Source organism: Podarcis melisellensis, assembly GCF_964234715.1.
Source record: "Podarcis melisellensis genome assembly, chromosome: 6".
NCBI lineage: Eukaryota > Metazoa > Chordata > Lepidosauria > Squamata > Lacertidae > Podarcis > Podarcis melisellensis.
The window spans coordinates 30,719,323-30,732,841 of NC_138538.1; the positions used below are offsets into that span (position 1 = coordinate 30,719,323).

A 13,519-nucleotide genomic window follows, 5' to 3' on the forward strand; every position below is an offset into this window, starting at 1 on the left:
TTATAAAAACTATAAAAACTTGTTTCTGCCTTGTTCTGTGACCTTAGGAGCTATTCCTTCCTTTGAAAAGAATTACTTGCTTCTGAAGTGTAGCATACTTCATACGAATGTAGTATTTCTTGTACAAAATGGTAAAGGTAAAGGGACCCCTGACCATTAGGTCCAGTCATGGACGACTCTGGGGTTGCGGCGCTCATCTCGCTTTACTGGCCAAGGGAGCCGACGTACAGCTTCCGGGTCATGTGGCCAGCATGACTAAGCTGCTTCTGGCGAATCAGAGCATTGCACGGTATCTTACCTTTAAACCCTTTCCTTTTTTCTACTGTAATAATATGCCTAGGGGAATATGTTTTGAGGTCTGCATAGCGTTAAAGAGAAGCTTATATATTCATCTTATCAAAGGCAGCAATTATTTAAAACTGAATGAACATAGTAGCAATTAAAGGAATTGCATAATATAAAAGAAAGATGACAGAGCTTAACTTTCAGATTGTTGGTGGACAATTGCAACCATACTGGCCCCGCTTCCAATAACAAATTGCACATTTGCAGAGAAGGTTTTAACCTAGGCACCCTGGTATTCTAGCTTTCTATTTGTAGGGAGTTTCTCCTTAATTGTGGGGGCGTATTGAGACATTGGCTCAGTCAACATGTAATGCTAAGTCTAATCATGGCTTGGCGCTAAGGTGCAGTTCTTGAGAATAGATAATGTCTGCTTTGCTTGTCCTCACTGGTACTGCTGCTGTGTTACTGTGAGCTAAGCCACAATTTGGCTTAGTGCATCATCTGAACCTGGACATGTGGTTTGTCTCACTCCAGACAAATCACAAGCTGTAACCACCAGTGTATTTGCTGAAATGATGCAACTGATGCAACATAGGAAGTTGCCGATAGTATTTATGTATTTATTTATGTTCTGCATTTTACACAAATACATTGCGCTCAAAGTGGTCCATAAAAGACAATTTAAATACAATAGCACAAATAATAACACACTAGATTATACCACTGATCATCTACTTTAGTTTGTGAGCAAGAAAGAGAAGATGTATGTTTTCTTTAATAGGAAGAATAAAGTATTCTTTGTTCTTCTAATGCAAGCTTTCATATATTGCTTCTGTTTGTGTGAATGGTTTTTAATTGTATGTATTCTCTACAGATTCTGTGATCAGACCTTGATCATACAGCTTTTATATCAATATAAAATTTAATTGTACTTTATGTTCCCTTAATACCATATGCTAATAATTCAGTATGCACTGACAATTGGATTAGAGCTTTCGAAGTGAGTAGTTTCTCTTGTTAGCTTACCTAAAACTTAGGTCTGACTTGGATAAGTATTCTTACATTATTGCTGTGATCAGTTTCTGAGCTGGCTATGTGTGAGAGCAAGACAGGCAAAAATAGCTTGATTTATTTTAGTGCTTACTCTGCACTTTTACATTAGAGGAGCCATGAAACTGGCTTACAAAATTTATTGAAAGGGGACCTTTTAATTTAAAAAAAAATATATTAAAAGCATCTAATCACAATCAAACATCTGAAGCAAAATTTAGAACCGATATAACCAAACCGTCTGCCTGGATAGACTTGCCAAAAGAGAACAGTTTTCAATAGGCATCAAAAGGAGTATAGTGATGGTTCTAGCTTAATGTCAGTAGTGAGCTGCAAAGTATAGGTGCCAGAGGAAGACTCCTTACAAACGCAGAAAGGATATTGTATGTCGCTAGCAGAAGTGCCTCTTTTGCAGATCAAAGTGAAACTGCACGCATGAGGTATGACAATCCCTTAAGTAAACCGGTTCCAAACAGTTAAGAACTTTATATACCAATAAGAACAACTCAGGCTGGTAGTGAACTGGCAGTCAGTGCAGATCTTCAAGCACAGGTGTAATATGCCAACAGACTCCTGTCAGCAATCATGCCGCTGCATTTTGCACTAACTGCAGTTTCGGGACAAAAACGAGAAATCTCATATAGAGGACATTGCAGTCGACTAGCCTTGAAGTTACATGCTCTTAAAGCAATAGTCCGTTGAAAAGGATGAATGTGGATGAAACAGGCTTTACTCAGCCTGTACCAACACAAAACATAGGATCGACATTGACCTGCCAGAAATCTCGCCGGATCCAAGTTGAGCCATTAGGCTTGAGGACCAATACAATAAGGCTACACCATAATTCCACAGTATTCTAACTCAGCCTAGGACCCTCATACCTACGGGACTGCCTCTCCTGGTACGCCCCCTGGAGGACCTTATGGTCTGCAAATAATAACACCTTGGAGATCCCGGGCCTCAAAGAGATTAGGCTGGCCTTGACCAGGACCAGGGCCTTTTCGGCCTTGGCCCCAGCCTGGTGGAACACTGTGTCACAAGAAACCAGGGCCCTGTGGGATCTGACATCTTTCCGCAGGGCCTGCAAGATGGAGTTGTTCTGACAGGCCTTTGGTCAGGGCTCAGCCTGACTCCCCTTTTCTTTTTGTATAAGAACTAATTTGAAAGAGGCCTCCCACCATTCTCACAGGCCCATATAAGATAATCGATGAGCACTTAAATTTCCTAACCCTAACCCTGCAGAAAGTCATCTAATTAGATTTTAATTTGATTTTGACATGTTTTTAGGAGGTAATTTAATTATTGTTTGATTTTATACCAAGGTTATATATCTGATGTTAGCCACCCTGAGCCCGACTTCGGCTGGGGAGGGCAGGATATAAATAAAAGTTTATTGTTGTTGTTGTATGTTGCATCCTGCTTTCTTTTGGGCAGTTGCACCTTCCTGGGAGTGGTATTGTATTGTTGGATTAAAGAAATTGTGCAAATTTGACATCAGTGAGGCTGCCTATTCTTTTAGCACACTGCCCTTATTCTGCCTGGGCTGCATTATGTTTATCCCTATTAGCTGAAAACGAATTCGGCTGGTGAATTCATCTGTCCCTGGCGAGTTGAGAGAAATGCTCCTCCCATGCCAGCCATGCAACAAATTCAGAGTAAATACTTCAGACATCTGACAAGTATTGTGTAACCTTAGGCTTATTAAAAATCCTTATCCCCAGGTATATTGTCGTTCCTTCTTGTGGTACCTTTTCTTATCCGAACCCTAGTCAAGCTATTCTGTATGTAATCAACACCATCTATAAACACTACTGATTTCTGTATCTGAGGCTCCAGGGTTGCTGTGTTCGTTCTGTCCCATGATTCCCCTATGGAAGATTGTGAGCTGTGGGAGAGAGGAAGGGGATAATTCCAGGGAGACCTGTGGGACTGCCTGAAAAGCAAACAACACAGGATCAGGAATTGTATCTTTGTGGTTGAGATGTTATATACAGGAGGGTTTTATTAAAGGACTTGACCAAACCATCAAAGAGGAAGGGGCATAGCTCATTGGTAGAACATCTGCTTTGCATGCAGAAGGTCTCAGGTACAATCCTGATCATCTCCAGGTATGGCTAGGAATGTTAATCCTGCTGTCGGTCAGTGTAGACAGGAAGGTGCTAATTGTCCTGTTTTAGTGTATGGCAGCTTCCTAATTTTCCAGAGGCTGAAAATTGCTCCTCTTATGAGACTCCATAGTGGCGATACTAAAGCAAATGCAAAGGATGATTGGAGATAAGCTGGTGGCATACTTCAATCCAGGCAGAAAGATTTACCAACAAGCTATTCCCAGGGCTTTCATATTATGTGGACACAACTCAAAACAGCAAACAGTATCATCACCCACCACTAGAAACCAATAGGCTATTGAATCCAGTCACTGGGAAGAGCATTGTAAGATGTTCCAGGTAAAATGGTCAACACAAGTAGAAGCTATCAGGGGCCTTATCTATATAACCTGACCCAAGGTGGGTGAACTTCTGCTGGATGGACACATCCTGGTTTATACCTCTGCAGAAAGAAATGTTGCAAAAGGACACTTGAATATTACCTGGAAGTGACATTCATGGGTAGCTTGTAATATTTAAAGCACCCTTTGCAAAACCTAATGCCCTCCACATGTTTTGGGCTGCAACTCTCACCAGCCCGCTAGTTAGAATGCAAGATTGCTTAGTCCAGCCTGCCTTGGGCAGCACCATAGTAAATTGTAGAATGACCAGGCAATCTCAGACAAGAGTTTGATCAGTGGCTGGAAAGAAGATGAGTTTTCTCTGCTTCACTGCTGTTATTGCCCTAACTTGGGGGTGATTTTCAAAGAAAAGTTCTGGTTGAGTGTCCCTTGCCTTCTGAGCAGTAGCACTTGTGGTGAATTTCCTTCCTTTTAGGGTGGGCAGAAGATAGATCTGTGTCTGCTGGTAGATCTCAGGACATTCTACAAGAATTTCTGACTCTCAGTTGCTTGAAAAAAGCAGTAACAGAATTAACAAGTGCTGCCAACACATTATACTGCTGGAATGAAGAAAGGTTGGGAAACCTGTGTGGAAGGACTGTGAGCTTTGTTCGATTCAGGCTCTCAAAATGAGTTCCTAGGCTCTGAATTCTTTAATTCTTAGTGTGTGTGTTTCAAGGATCTTGGGGTTCTAGTAAAAAAGCAAGATCCCACAAGCCTGAAGTCTGCCAGTACCTGATGTAGGTGAGTTGCAGGCTACTTCCTTCTAGCAGTGCCATTGGGAAAGTAGCTAATGCTTTTTTAAGTGAGAGGAGAATGGGAACTTTGCAACTCATTTAAACTTGGTTAACTGCAAGGGATAGCAGATTTGCCTGGAACCAGCATAAACCGATAATAGTGTGATTTAAGAAAAGGACATTTTTGAAGAAACATAACTGGCTTGGGACTATATGGCAAATATAACAACAGATGTACTGAGTTTTGTGTTGCGTCCATTTATGTTTGTATGCTATTGAAATTTTGAATAAAAATGCTTTTTTTAAAAAGGAACATAGCTATTCTGCCAAGGCATATGCTTTCAGATTAATTGTCGTCTGGTGCTGCTATGAGAGGGAAGATAGGTTTTGGTGAAGTCTTTCCCTTCCACCTTTCCAGTGTGGGAGTTCTGAAAGAAAGTGAAGATCTATGAGGCTCTGAAACTAGAACAAACTGGCAGGGTTGAATCTGCCATTCCATGAAGTATGAACAAATCTAGCAGGGCCTCAAACCTATTTAGCCCCTTTCATCTGTTGGATTACAAACCAATCAGAGATATCTGCCTGTCAGACCCTGATACCTCCTCTGAGTGTGCATAGTCACGTGATTTGAGTGCCTGTCTTATAGAAGGTGTCCTGTTTGCCCAGAGGCTTCCTTTTCTTTTGGATATTTCTGAACTTGTGGATGATTATTACTTATGAATCGCCTTTTGTATTTGTGTGAGAAAGTGATTTGCAGTCGTATCACAGGAGTAATGAGTGATGGTCTTATGGCATCTGCTTATCATGTCCTGACTTTGCCAGTTGTGGAGGCAATGTGTGAAGGAGTGTGAGCTACAAGGAATGAAACATGAACAATGGGTGTCCAGTAAAAAAAATGGAGACAAAACAAAGGGTGTTTTGGAGACAAAACAAACGTTAACTGTTCTTGGGACCTTCTGTTGCTCTTGCACCTTCTCAGGTGTGCACAGCTATTCTTTGCAGTGGTTTGGGAAGCCTAAATGGTGTCCCCACACAATCCTTTTTTACATCAGCTAAATTTAGATGCATGAAAGGGTTGGTTGGGCCAGGTGTTGCTTCTGTAGCATCTGAAGCAGGGCTACATCTCTTCCTGCTTACCTTCCATTGACATTAGTGTGAAACTGATGTGCAGATTATCACATTTTGCATTTGGTCCATTTGAATGTTACACTACATGTTGTGGTTCGAGGACCCGATCCCCGCATAGTGGAATGAAAACACACGGACACGTGATATAAGGTTAATGGGCAAGAAAAGGCCACAACTTTATTGATTACAGCAAGTGAAAAGGTATTAGCTTAGGCATTGGATCACGTCAGTTGACTCCACCCACTCAGAGAGGGGTGAGTCTAAAACAAGGGGGTTGATTCACCAGTAGGTGAAGCCTGTTGATGCTAATCCAACTATAAGCTCCCCCTGATGTCACCGAGGGTCGTGCCATGGCCTCCCGCCACACAGGCATCGGACAGAATACACGACCTCCGGATTCCTTTAACGGAATACCCAAAATTGAAGGCGTAGGCGATGGCCACACCTAGCCCTTCCACACATCACAAACACATTATTCCAATGCCTAACCTACCCACCAATACCACGAAAGTTGTGACGATTGCTACGAGGTAGGCGAAAAAACCACAAAGCCTAATGCCAAATGGAAAAATTCCTACCAGGCCCCCCAGACAACCAGGGCGACCAACCTAAGGCCCATAGCAAGGCCAAGAGAAAAACTGAAACCCTGAGCTCTAAGGGAGTGGATGGTGGGTTACTCGCCACGGGACGGCGAAAAGTGAGGGCCGCGTGGCTGGCGCAGCAGCGAGTTAAGCTGCAGTCCACGCCCCTTCCAAGGCACCTGGTTGGGCGCTTGCCCGTGGGCGTGATGCGCCAGCCAGGTGAGTGGGTGGCAGGGGGCTAACGCCCCCTTCTTGAGGCGGAGCTCAGCTCCCGCCCACAACCCCTCCCCTCATTTGCAGGAGGAGAGGCTTTTTTGCAGGGAAATATGCATGTGTACAAGCAAAGTGCAGCTTCATGCAGTTTTCATGTTCTAGAAAACCTGACTGAAGCAACCCGAACACCATCGTATTAAATGGCATTTGGCCAAATCTTTCTGCGAGTGTCAGACAAGTAGTTAAAGCAGTGTATCGTATCTGATCATTACTTTTTTATTTCTTTATTTTATTTTTGGAGGAAAATGTATTTAGCTTTATGGTCTGTTAAGACAAGAGAATACATGGCAGTCCAAAGAAAGTATTAGGAAACTAAAACAGTTTGCAGGGATGAAATTTTCTGAAGATTTGTTGTGATTCTGTATGCATATTTTTTACTATTATGACCTAATTGTTTAATGAGTATTCAACATTCTCCTTTCACTCTGTTGACAGATGGCGCACTGCGTGACAAAGGTGGAACTGTCCATATCATGCGATAATCTGCTTGATAAAGATGTTGGCTCAAAATCTGACCCTCTATGTGTCCTGCTTCAAGATGTTGGTGGAAACCAATGGACTGAAGTAAGGAATTGTTTCTAGTAATTTGAAAACTACCAGAAGTTGGCAATGTGAACACATCTGAACACTTAACGGTTTGATTAAAATTAATTGAGGATTAATATTTTACAAGTTTAAGCAATTAAATGAGCTAAATGACAACAAAATATCACAAGTTTTGTTTCTATGTCCCATTTAAAAAAAATAATACAGGGCTTTTACGTAGCCCAAGCTTTTTAATCATGGAAGTTTTTATAAATTATTTTTAACTGAATTTAGTATTTGCTAATTCATTCCCTCTGGCTTTTGGTGGAGAAAGGAGGCCGGCAGCAACATAGCATCAGCATTTTTAATATTCCCATTGTAATGCTGAAAGTTCCACTATGTTATCAAATCTTTTTACTGTTTGAAGTTGCATTTGGAGACAATACATCTTTAGTTGCCCCAGAGTCAACATACCCAACTTTTTCTTCTCCTCCCCTTCTGGTTTTACTCAACCTGGAAAAGTGTTCAGGAGAAATCAGAAGCCTGTTCACAACTTTGGCGTTTTGGTTTTTCCTAACAAAAAACTATTACTATTATGCAACTTGTGGGGATTTTTATATATATAATGGACCAGCATGATTGCCTAAAACTCTTGTTCATTTTTGTAACTTCTACAAGTAATTGATGGTGGAAAGATTGAAGGCAGTATATTTCTGTACTGGCCTGGGTCACATGTAGTGCCAATTCCAAATAATGACTAAGCCTGAGCAAGCAAGTATGTGGGCACACAGAGCACAATCTGCAGCTGCCCCCCAGGCTTACTGCTGATGCACTAATCAAAACTAAGCCATGCCATGGTTTAGCATATCATAACATGGGAACCCAGGTTCATGGTTTTGTCTCCTCCGAACAAGCCATGAGCAGCAAGCCAAAAACAAACTTTAGCTGCACTTTGTGGTTTACTTGGAGTGAGGCAAACAATGATCTTAGGATCAGACATAATTTTAATCTCATACTATGGTTTAGGGGAGGAGCAAAGTGGCCATGATTTTTGCTTTGTGTATTTGCATGCTTGCTTGTTCAAAATATGTCATAGTTTGACTTAGCATTCCATGTGACTCAGGCCACTTTATGACCTGAACCTACAGGGGAAAAAAGGACATTGGTGTTTTCCTTTGTGTTTTTGCTTCTTTGGTCCTTAACGAGAAGACCACCATGGAAGATATGCTTCCATGAACTGTTTCCCCTGTGGTAAGCAGCCACAGGAAAGTGTTGTGTAGGAAACTGCTTTATATCAAGTCAGATGATTGGTTCTTCTAGCTCAGCTCAGTATTTTTGTCACTGAGTGGCAGAGGTGCTCTAGAATTTCAAACAGGAGATGCAGCCAAACACCTAAAATTGCATAACTTTGGCATATTCAACCATTTTTCTTCCTCTTAAGTTAAAACGAAGCACTTGTAAATCCAAATAGTTTCAGAGGGATTAAGAACAATCTTAAATCTCTCCCACTGAAAGTAGAACTTAGAAAGTACTTAACTTTGGTTAGATCGCACCTCTAGTTTTCTGTTGAAGAATGTGAGTGTTAAGCATGACATTTCCTTTTCTTGTTGTATTGTTACAGTTGGATCGAACTGAAAAAATAAAGAATTGCCAGAATCCTCAATTTTCAAAGAAGCTGCGAATTGATTATTATTTTGAGAAAGTTCAGAAACTGAAATTTGGCATTTACGACATTGATAACAAATCCTATGACTTAAATGATGACGACTTTCTTGGAGGGGCAGAGTGCACCTTGGGACAGGTACTGGAAAACATGTACTGTAATGCTATTTTTTAATATTTTAATTACACAGATGAAAGGAGGAGTTAATCTTCTGAAAGCTTTCAGTTAAGTGTAGACGTACTTGCATCAATTGCCTCCTTTTGCGTGGTGGTACAGGACTCTATAGGCCTGCTTGTTTGCTGGACACTAGCAAACATCAGTCTTGCCAACCCTAAAACCAGACCTCACTGTGACTATTGCACATGACAATAATTCCATAATAGATTTGTTCTCAGTCCCACCCCTCGGCTTCGAAATAGATGTTTACCTTATGCCTGATGTATGCTGACTCTAAGTAACCCAAAATGTGGGGTGCGGCATGGCATTGCAGGAGTGCTCACCCCCACATGTGCCAATGAAATAGGGTAGGAAAACTTACAATGCAGCAATGTTATGTTGGCAGCAAGGAGAATAACAATAATAATTATTATTTATTAAATTTCTATCCCACCCTTTATTCAAAGATCACTGGGTGATTTACAATATAAACACACACACACACAGAGAGAGAGAGAGAGAGAGAGAGAGAGAGAGAGAGAGAGAGTGAGTGAGTTTAAAAGGCCATAGAGGAATATGTTTACCTGCTGCCTAAAAATATATAACAAAGTCACCAGGCAAGCCTCCCCAGTCCCTGGGGACAGCATTCCACAAGCAGGGAGTAGAAAAGGCCAGTTCTCATGTTGCTGCCCTCCTGACCATTCCTGGAGAAGGCACATGAAGAAGGGCCTCGGATAGTGATTGCAGGGTCCGAGTTGTTTCATATGATGGAAAGCGACCCTTGAGGTATTGCAGTCCTTAGCCCTTTAAGGTTTTATAGGTTGAAACCAGTGCTTTGAATTGGGCCTGAAAACTAATTGGCAGCCAGTGCAGTTCTGCCAGGATTGGTGCTATATGCTCCAACCGTCTTGCCCTTGTAAGCAACCTGGCAGCTGAACTGTCTTCAGAGGCAACCCCAAGTACCAGAACATAGATAACAGAAGTTAGGCTATCCCTGTCTGGATAGGGGTGCAGCTGGGTCCCCAGCCAAAGCTGATGGAAGGCACTCCATGCCACCAAGGCCACCTTAGCCTCAAGCGACAGCAATGGATCCAGTGGCACCTCCATGCTATTCCTTCAGAGGGAGTGGAACCCCATCAAGAGCAGGCCACCTCCCATCCATGCGGTCTAGGGAACCACCCACTAACAGAGCCTCTGTCTTATCTGGATTGAGCTTCACTTTACTGGCTCTTATCCAGTCCATTACCAAGGCAAGGCAACAGTCCGGCACACCCACTGCCACACCTGTGGATGTAAAGGAGAAGTATTACATTGCCGACAATGAAAGCTCTGGATAAGGGGCTGCTGCGCTGGTGGCAGCAAGTCATCTGCCATAACATTGTTGTTACAGCATTGGATGTTGTTCTTAGGGCTGAGTTACACAGTCCTTTCATCACCTTGGCATGTGAGTTTACTTGATCCTTATAGCGTTTGTCCTTTTAATTTAAAATAAAGCATCCTGAGGCTTTGGGAACTGTCTGAAAATCCAAATGGTTAAATCACGTAAAAGTTCAAATCTGTTTCTCATTACACTTCTATAATTACATTGACATGTATCTTGGCAAATGCTTTTGGGATTCATGATAAAAATTCACACTATGTAAATAGTTATGATTGGCTGTTATAACTGATAGCTGCAAAAATGTCTGTTGTGTTGACAGCATGTTAATTGGCTTCTTGCCGATGATATTTCTTCCTTCACATTTCTGCCTCAGGGTAGAATATATCACTTTATGTGACTTTTGTAATGGATGCATAGATTTCATTCTTCTTTAGATTGTGTCGAGTAAAACTGTCACTCAGCCTTTAATGTTGAAGAAAGGAAAACCTGCAGGAAAAGGCACTGTTACGGTAAGAAACTCATTTCTGGCTAGTTTAAGGTTCCTCTACAATTTTTTTCACCAATAATTGCTTTGGGGAACCCTTTAAAATCCTTGTTAGTGGTCCCCCATAGCTCAACTGTGTGGCTCATAACTACTAGGAGCCATTCATTCCGTGTTTGGGGGGGGTGTTCCACGTTTATGGAATTCCCGCCCAACTGAGATTAGACAGGCATCCTTTGCTGAACTTCAATCACATGACAAAGTCTTCCTTATTTCAGCAGGCATTTTAAGGTAAATTTCTGGTTTTATGAACAAATCGAATTGTGAGTGTTTTTCTTTTAAGAATATATATCATTAATTTTAAATATTAAGTGATATAGAACTATCTGAAATAAACATAAATTTAAAAATTATGATCGATTTCAGAATTACTCCAGTTTAACAGACAAAATAGTGTTTTTTAAGTATCATATTAAAAAAAGTGATCCAATACAAAAGCTATTGGGGTACATTGGAAATCTCAATGTCTATTTAAATTTTTTATTGGGCTATCAGGAAGCCCTGGAGGAGAAAAAGGGAACGATGAGATATTGGCTTATAACAGAAGAGGAAACAACACAGAAACCAAATAATATCTAAGTGAAATACTGGCCTCATAGTAAATAGTGGAAGTGGGCCAATGTACCTCAGTAACCTCAATGGCCTAATGAGGTTTGCTGTTTGTATTTTCTTTTTCCAAATAAGAAATAAACATTTCAAGTTTAGACTATGTTAACTCCTATGTCAAAGCAAAGCAGAATTAACCCTAGGTTGAAATTTACTCCTGGAGACCAACAAACCCCTGTGATCCTTTTTGAAATTGTTGGTGGGTGTGTTGTGTGTACACAGGAATGTACAGGCCTTTAAAAAAAATCAAAATAGGTACCGTATTTTTCGCCCTATAGGACACACTTTTTCCCCTCCAAAAATGAAGGGGAAATATGTGTGCGTCCTATGGGGCGAATGCAGGCTTTCGCTGAAGCCTGGAGAGCGAGGGGGGTCGGTGTGCACCGATCCCTCTCGCTCTCCAGGCTTCAGGAAGCTCTCCGCAAGCTGTGGGAGAGCTGCGCGAAGTCGCGCAGCTCTCCCACCACTTGCGGATAGCAGCCTGTTCTGGGGTCGGGGGAAGCTCGGGCTTCCCCCGCCCCAGCCCCGCACCTGGGGGGGAAATAATTTTTTTTCTTTATTTCCCCCCCCAAAAAACTAGGTGCGCCCTATGGGGCAAAAAATATGGTAAGTGCTACAGAATTCATTATATAGGCTTACATGCTAAGGGTTTGCCTATCCTATTTTGAGAAGTTGCTGGGAATAGTATAGACATTTTGTAGTTTCCCATTCCCATTCATTTCAATAGGGCTAAATCAGACCTCTGATAGTTAAACATTTTTTAAAAAAACAATGAAAAGATGAGGGGAGTGAAACAGGACAACAAACCTCATTATTGTCAAATGTATGTGTGGAGTATGAAGTGGTTCAGGTTTGCTTTAAAAAAACCAAAACCGTTTTGCAAGTAATTCAGACAGCTTCTGGATTCCACAGCAGTCACATTATCACAGGAGGAATTTAGGAAGTAAATAACACTGCTGCTTCATGCGAATGTATTTGGAACATAATAGCTTCACTTATTTCTCCTTTGGTTAAGCTAACTGTGAAGTACATTGGTGAATTTGTTTTATAATTTGTGTATTTGAATGGCCTGCATTATTCACATTAGAAATACTTTCCAAAATCTCACTGAAATTATTTCCCCTTGAATTTTTAGATTTCTGCAGAAGAGATTAAAGACACTAGAGTTGTGTCCTTAGATGTTGAAGCCCGGAATTTAGACAAAAAGGTAAATGGTATATTGAAAGTAACTCTCTTTCCAGTTCATTCCATTCTTGAACCAACATTTATATCCCATCTTTCCTCCAAGGAGCTCAAGGTGGTGTACAGAGCTCTCCCCACTCCATTTTATCCTCGCAGCAACCTTGTGAGGTAGATTAGGCTGAGAGGCTTGACTGGCCCACTGAGCTTTATGGTTGAGTGGGGACTAGATCCCTGGACACTTCCCCACACTGGCTCTATAGCAGTAGCTGTGTGAATAGGTTTCACAAGGTATGTCATGACAGAACCATCAAGAAGGAAATGGCAATAAGTGTAGTAATTAAGGGCTTACATGAGAATGGACCTGTCTGTTGCTTCGAAGGGGGCGGGGGTGGGGTGGGGAAGGTTGAATGTGAGAGGCATGTGTGTAGACCACACTTGAAATTAAAGGTGATTATTATTTTTATTTTGTAAAGCTTTTTTCATTTATTGAAGTTAATTCTTGAAGTAAAGATTTCCTAGAGAATAATAATTTCAGCTCTCGCCACCATGGATTTTGGTGCTTAAAGCACTTTATAGTTTGCCTTGGCTGAGCATAGGGGTGCATTATTTGCAGGCTACTAAATGAACAAAGGGACCCAACAGAAACATCTGTGACTGAAAATAAGCTGTTATTCGTTGAATGTTTTTTTGGGGGGGTTGCCAGTAATAATAGATATAATATGAATAGCAGAAAGGTATATTGCTCTAGAAGTTCTTACATCCTGAATTATTATTTGTATAAAGATCAAGGTTCTTTTTCTATGCAGGATTTTTTAGGCAAATCTGATCCATTTTTGGAGTTTTATAAGGAGAGTGATGGTGGAAAATGGCAGCTTGTCTACCGATCAGAGGTAGGATTTACACAGTGATTCAACTTTTGAACT

The 13,519-nt window shown here is 41.3% G+C and overlaps 1 protein-coding gene across 7 annotated transcripts in view; it reads left to right on the forward strand.

The window, feature by feature from the left end:
- CPNE1 (copine 1) overlaps nt 1-13,519 on the forward strand; it is a 49,852-nt gene that overhangs the window by 28,133 nt on the left and 8,200 nt on the right. For all 7 annotated transcript variants that reach the window (XM_081916985.1, XM_081916979.1, XM_081916983.1 and 4 more), the window contains 5 exons: nt 6,978-7,106; nt 8,689-8,868; nt 10,702-10,776; nt 12,550-12,621; nt 13,403-13,486. In XM_081916985.1, coding sequence (XP_081773111.1) covers nt 6,978-7,106; nt 8,689-8,868; nt 10,702-10,776; nt 12,550-12,621; nt 13,403-13,486 — 540 coding nt within the window. The remainder of the gene's footprint in view (nt 1-6,977; nt 7,107-8,688; nt 8,869-10,701; nt 10,777-12,549; nt 12,622-13,402; nt 13,487-13,519) is intronic.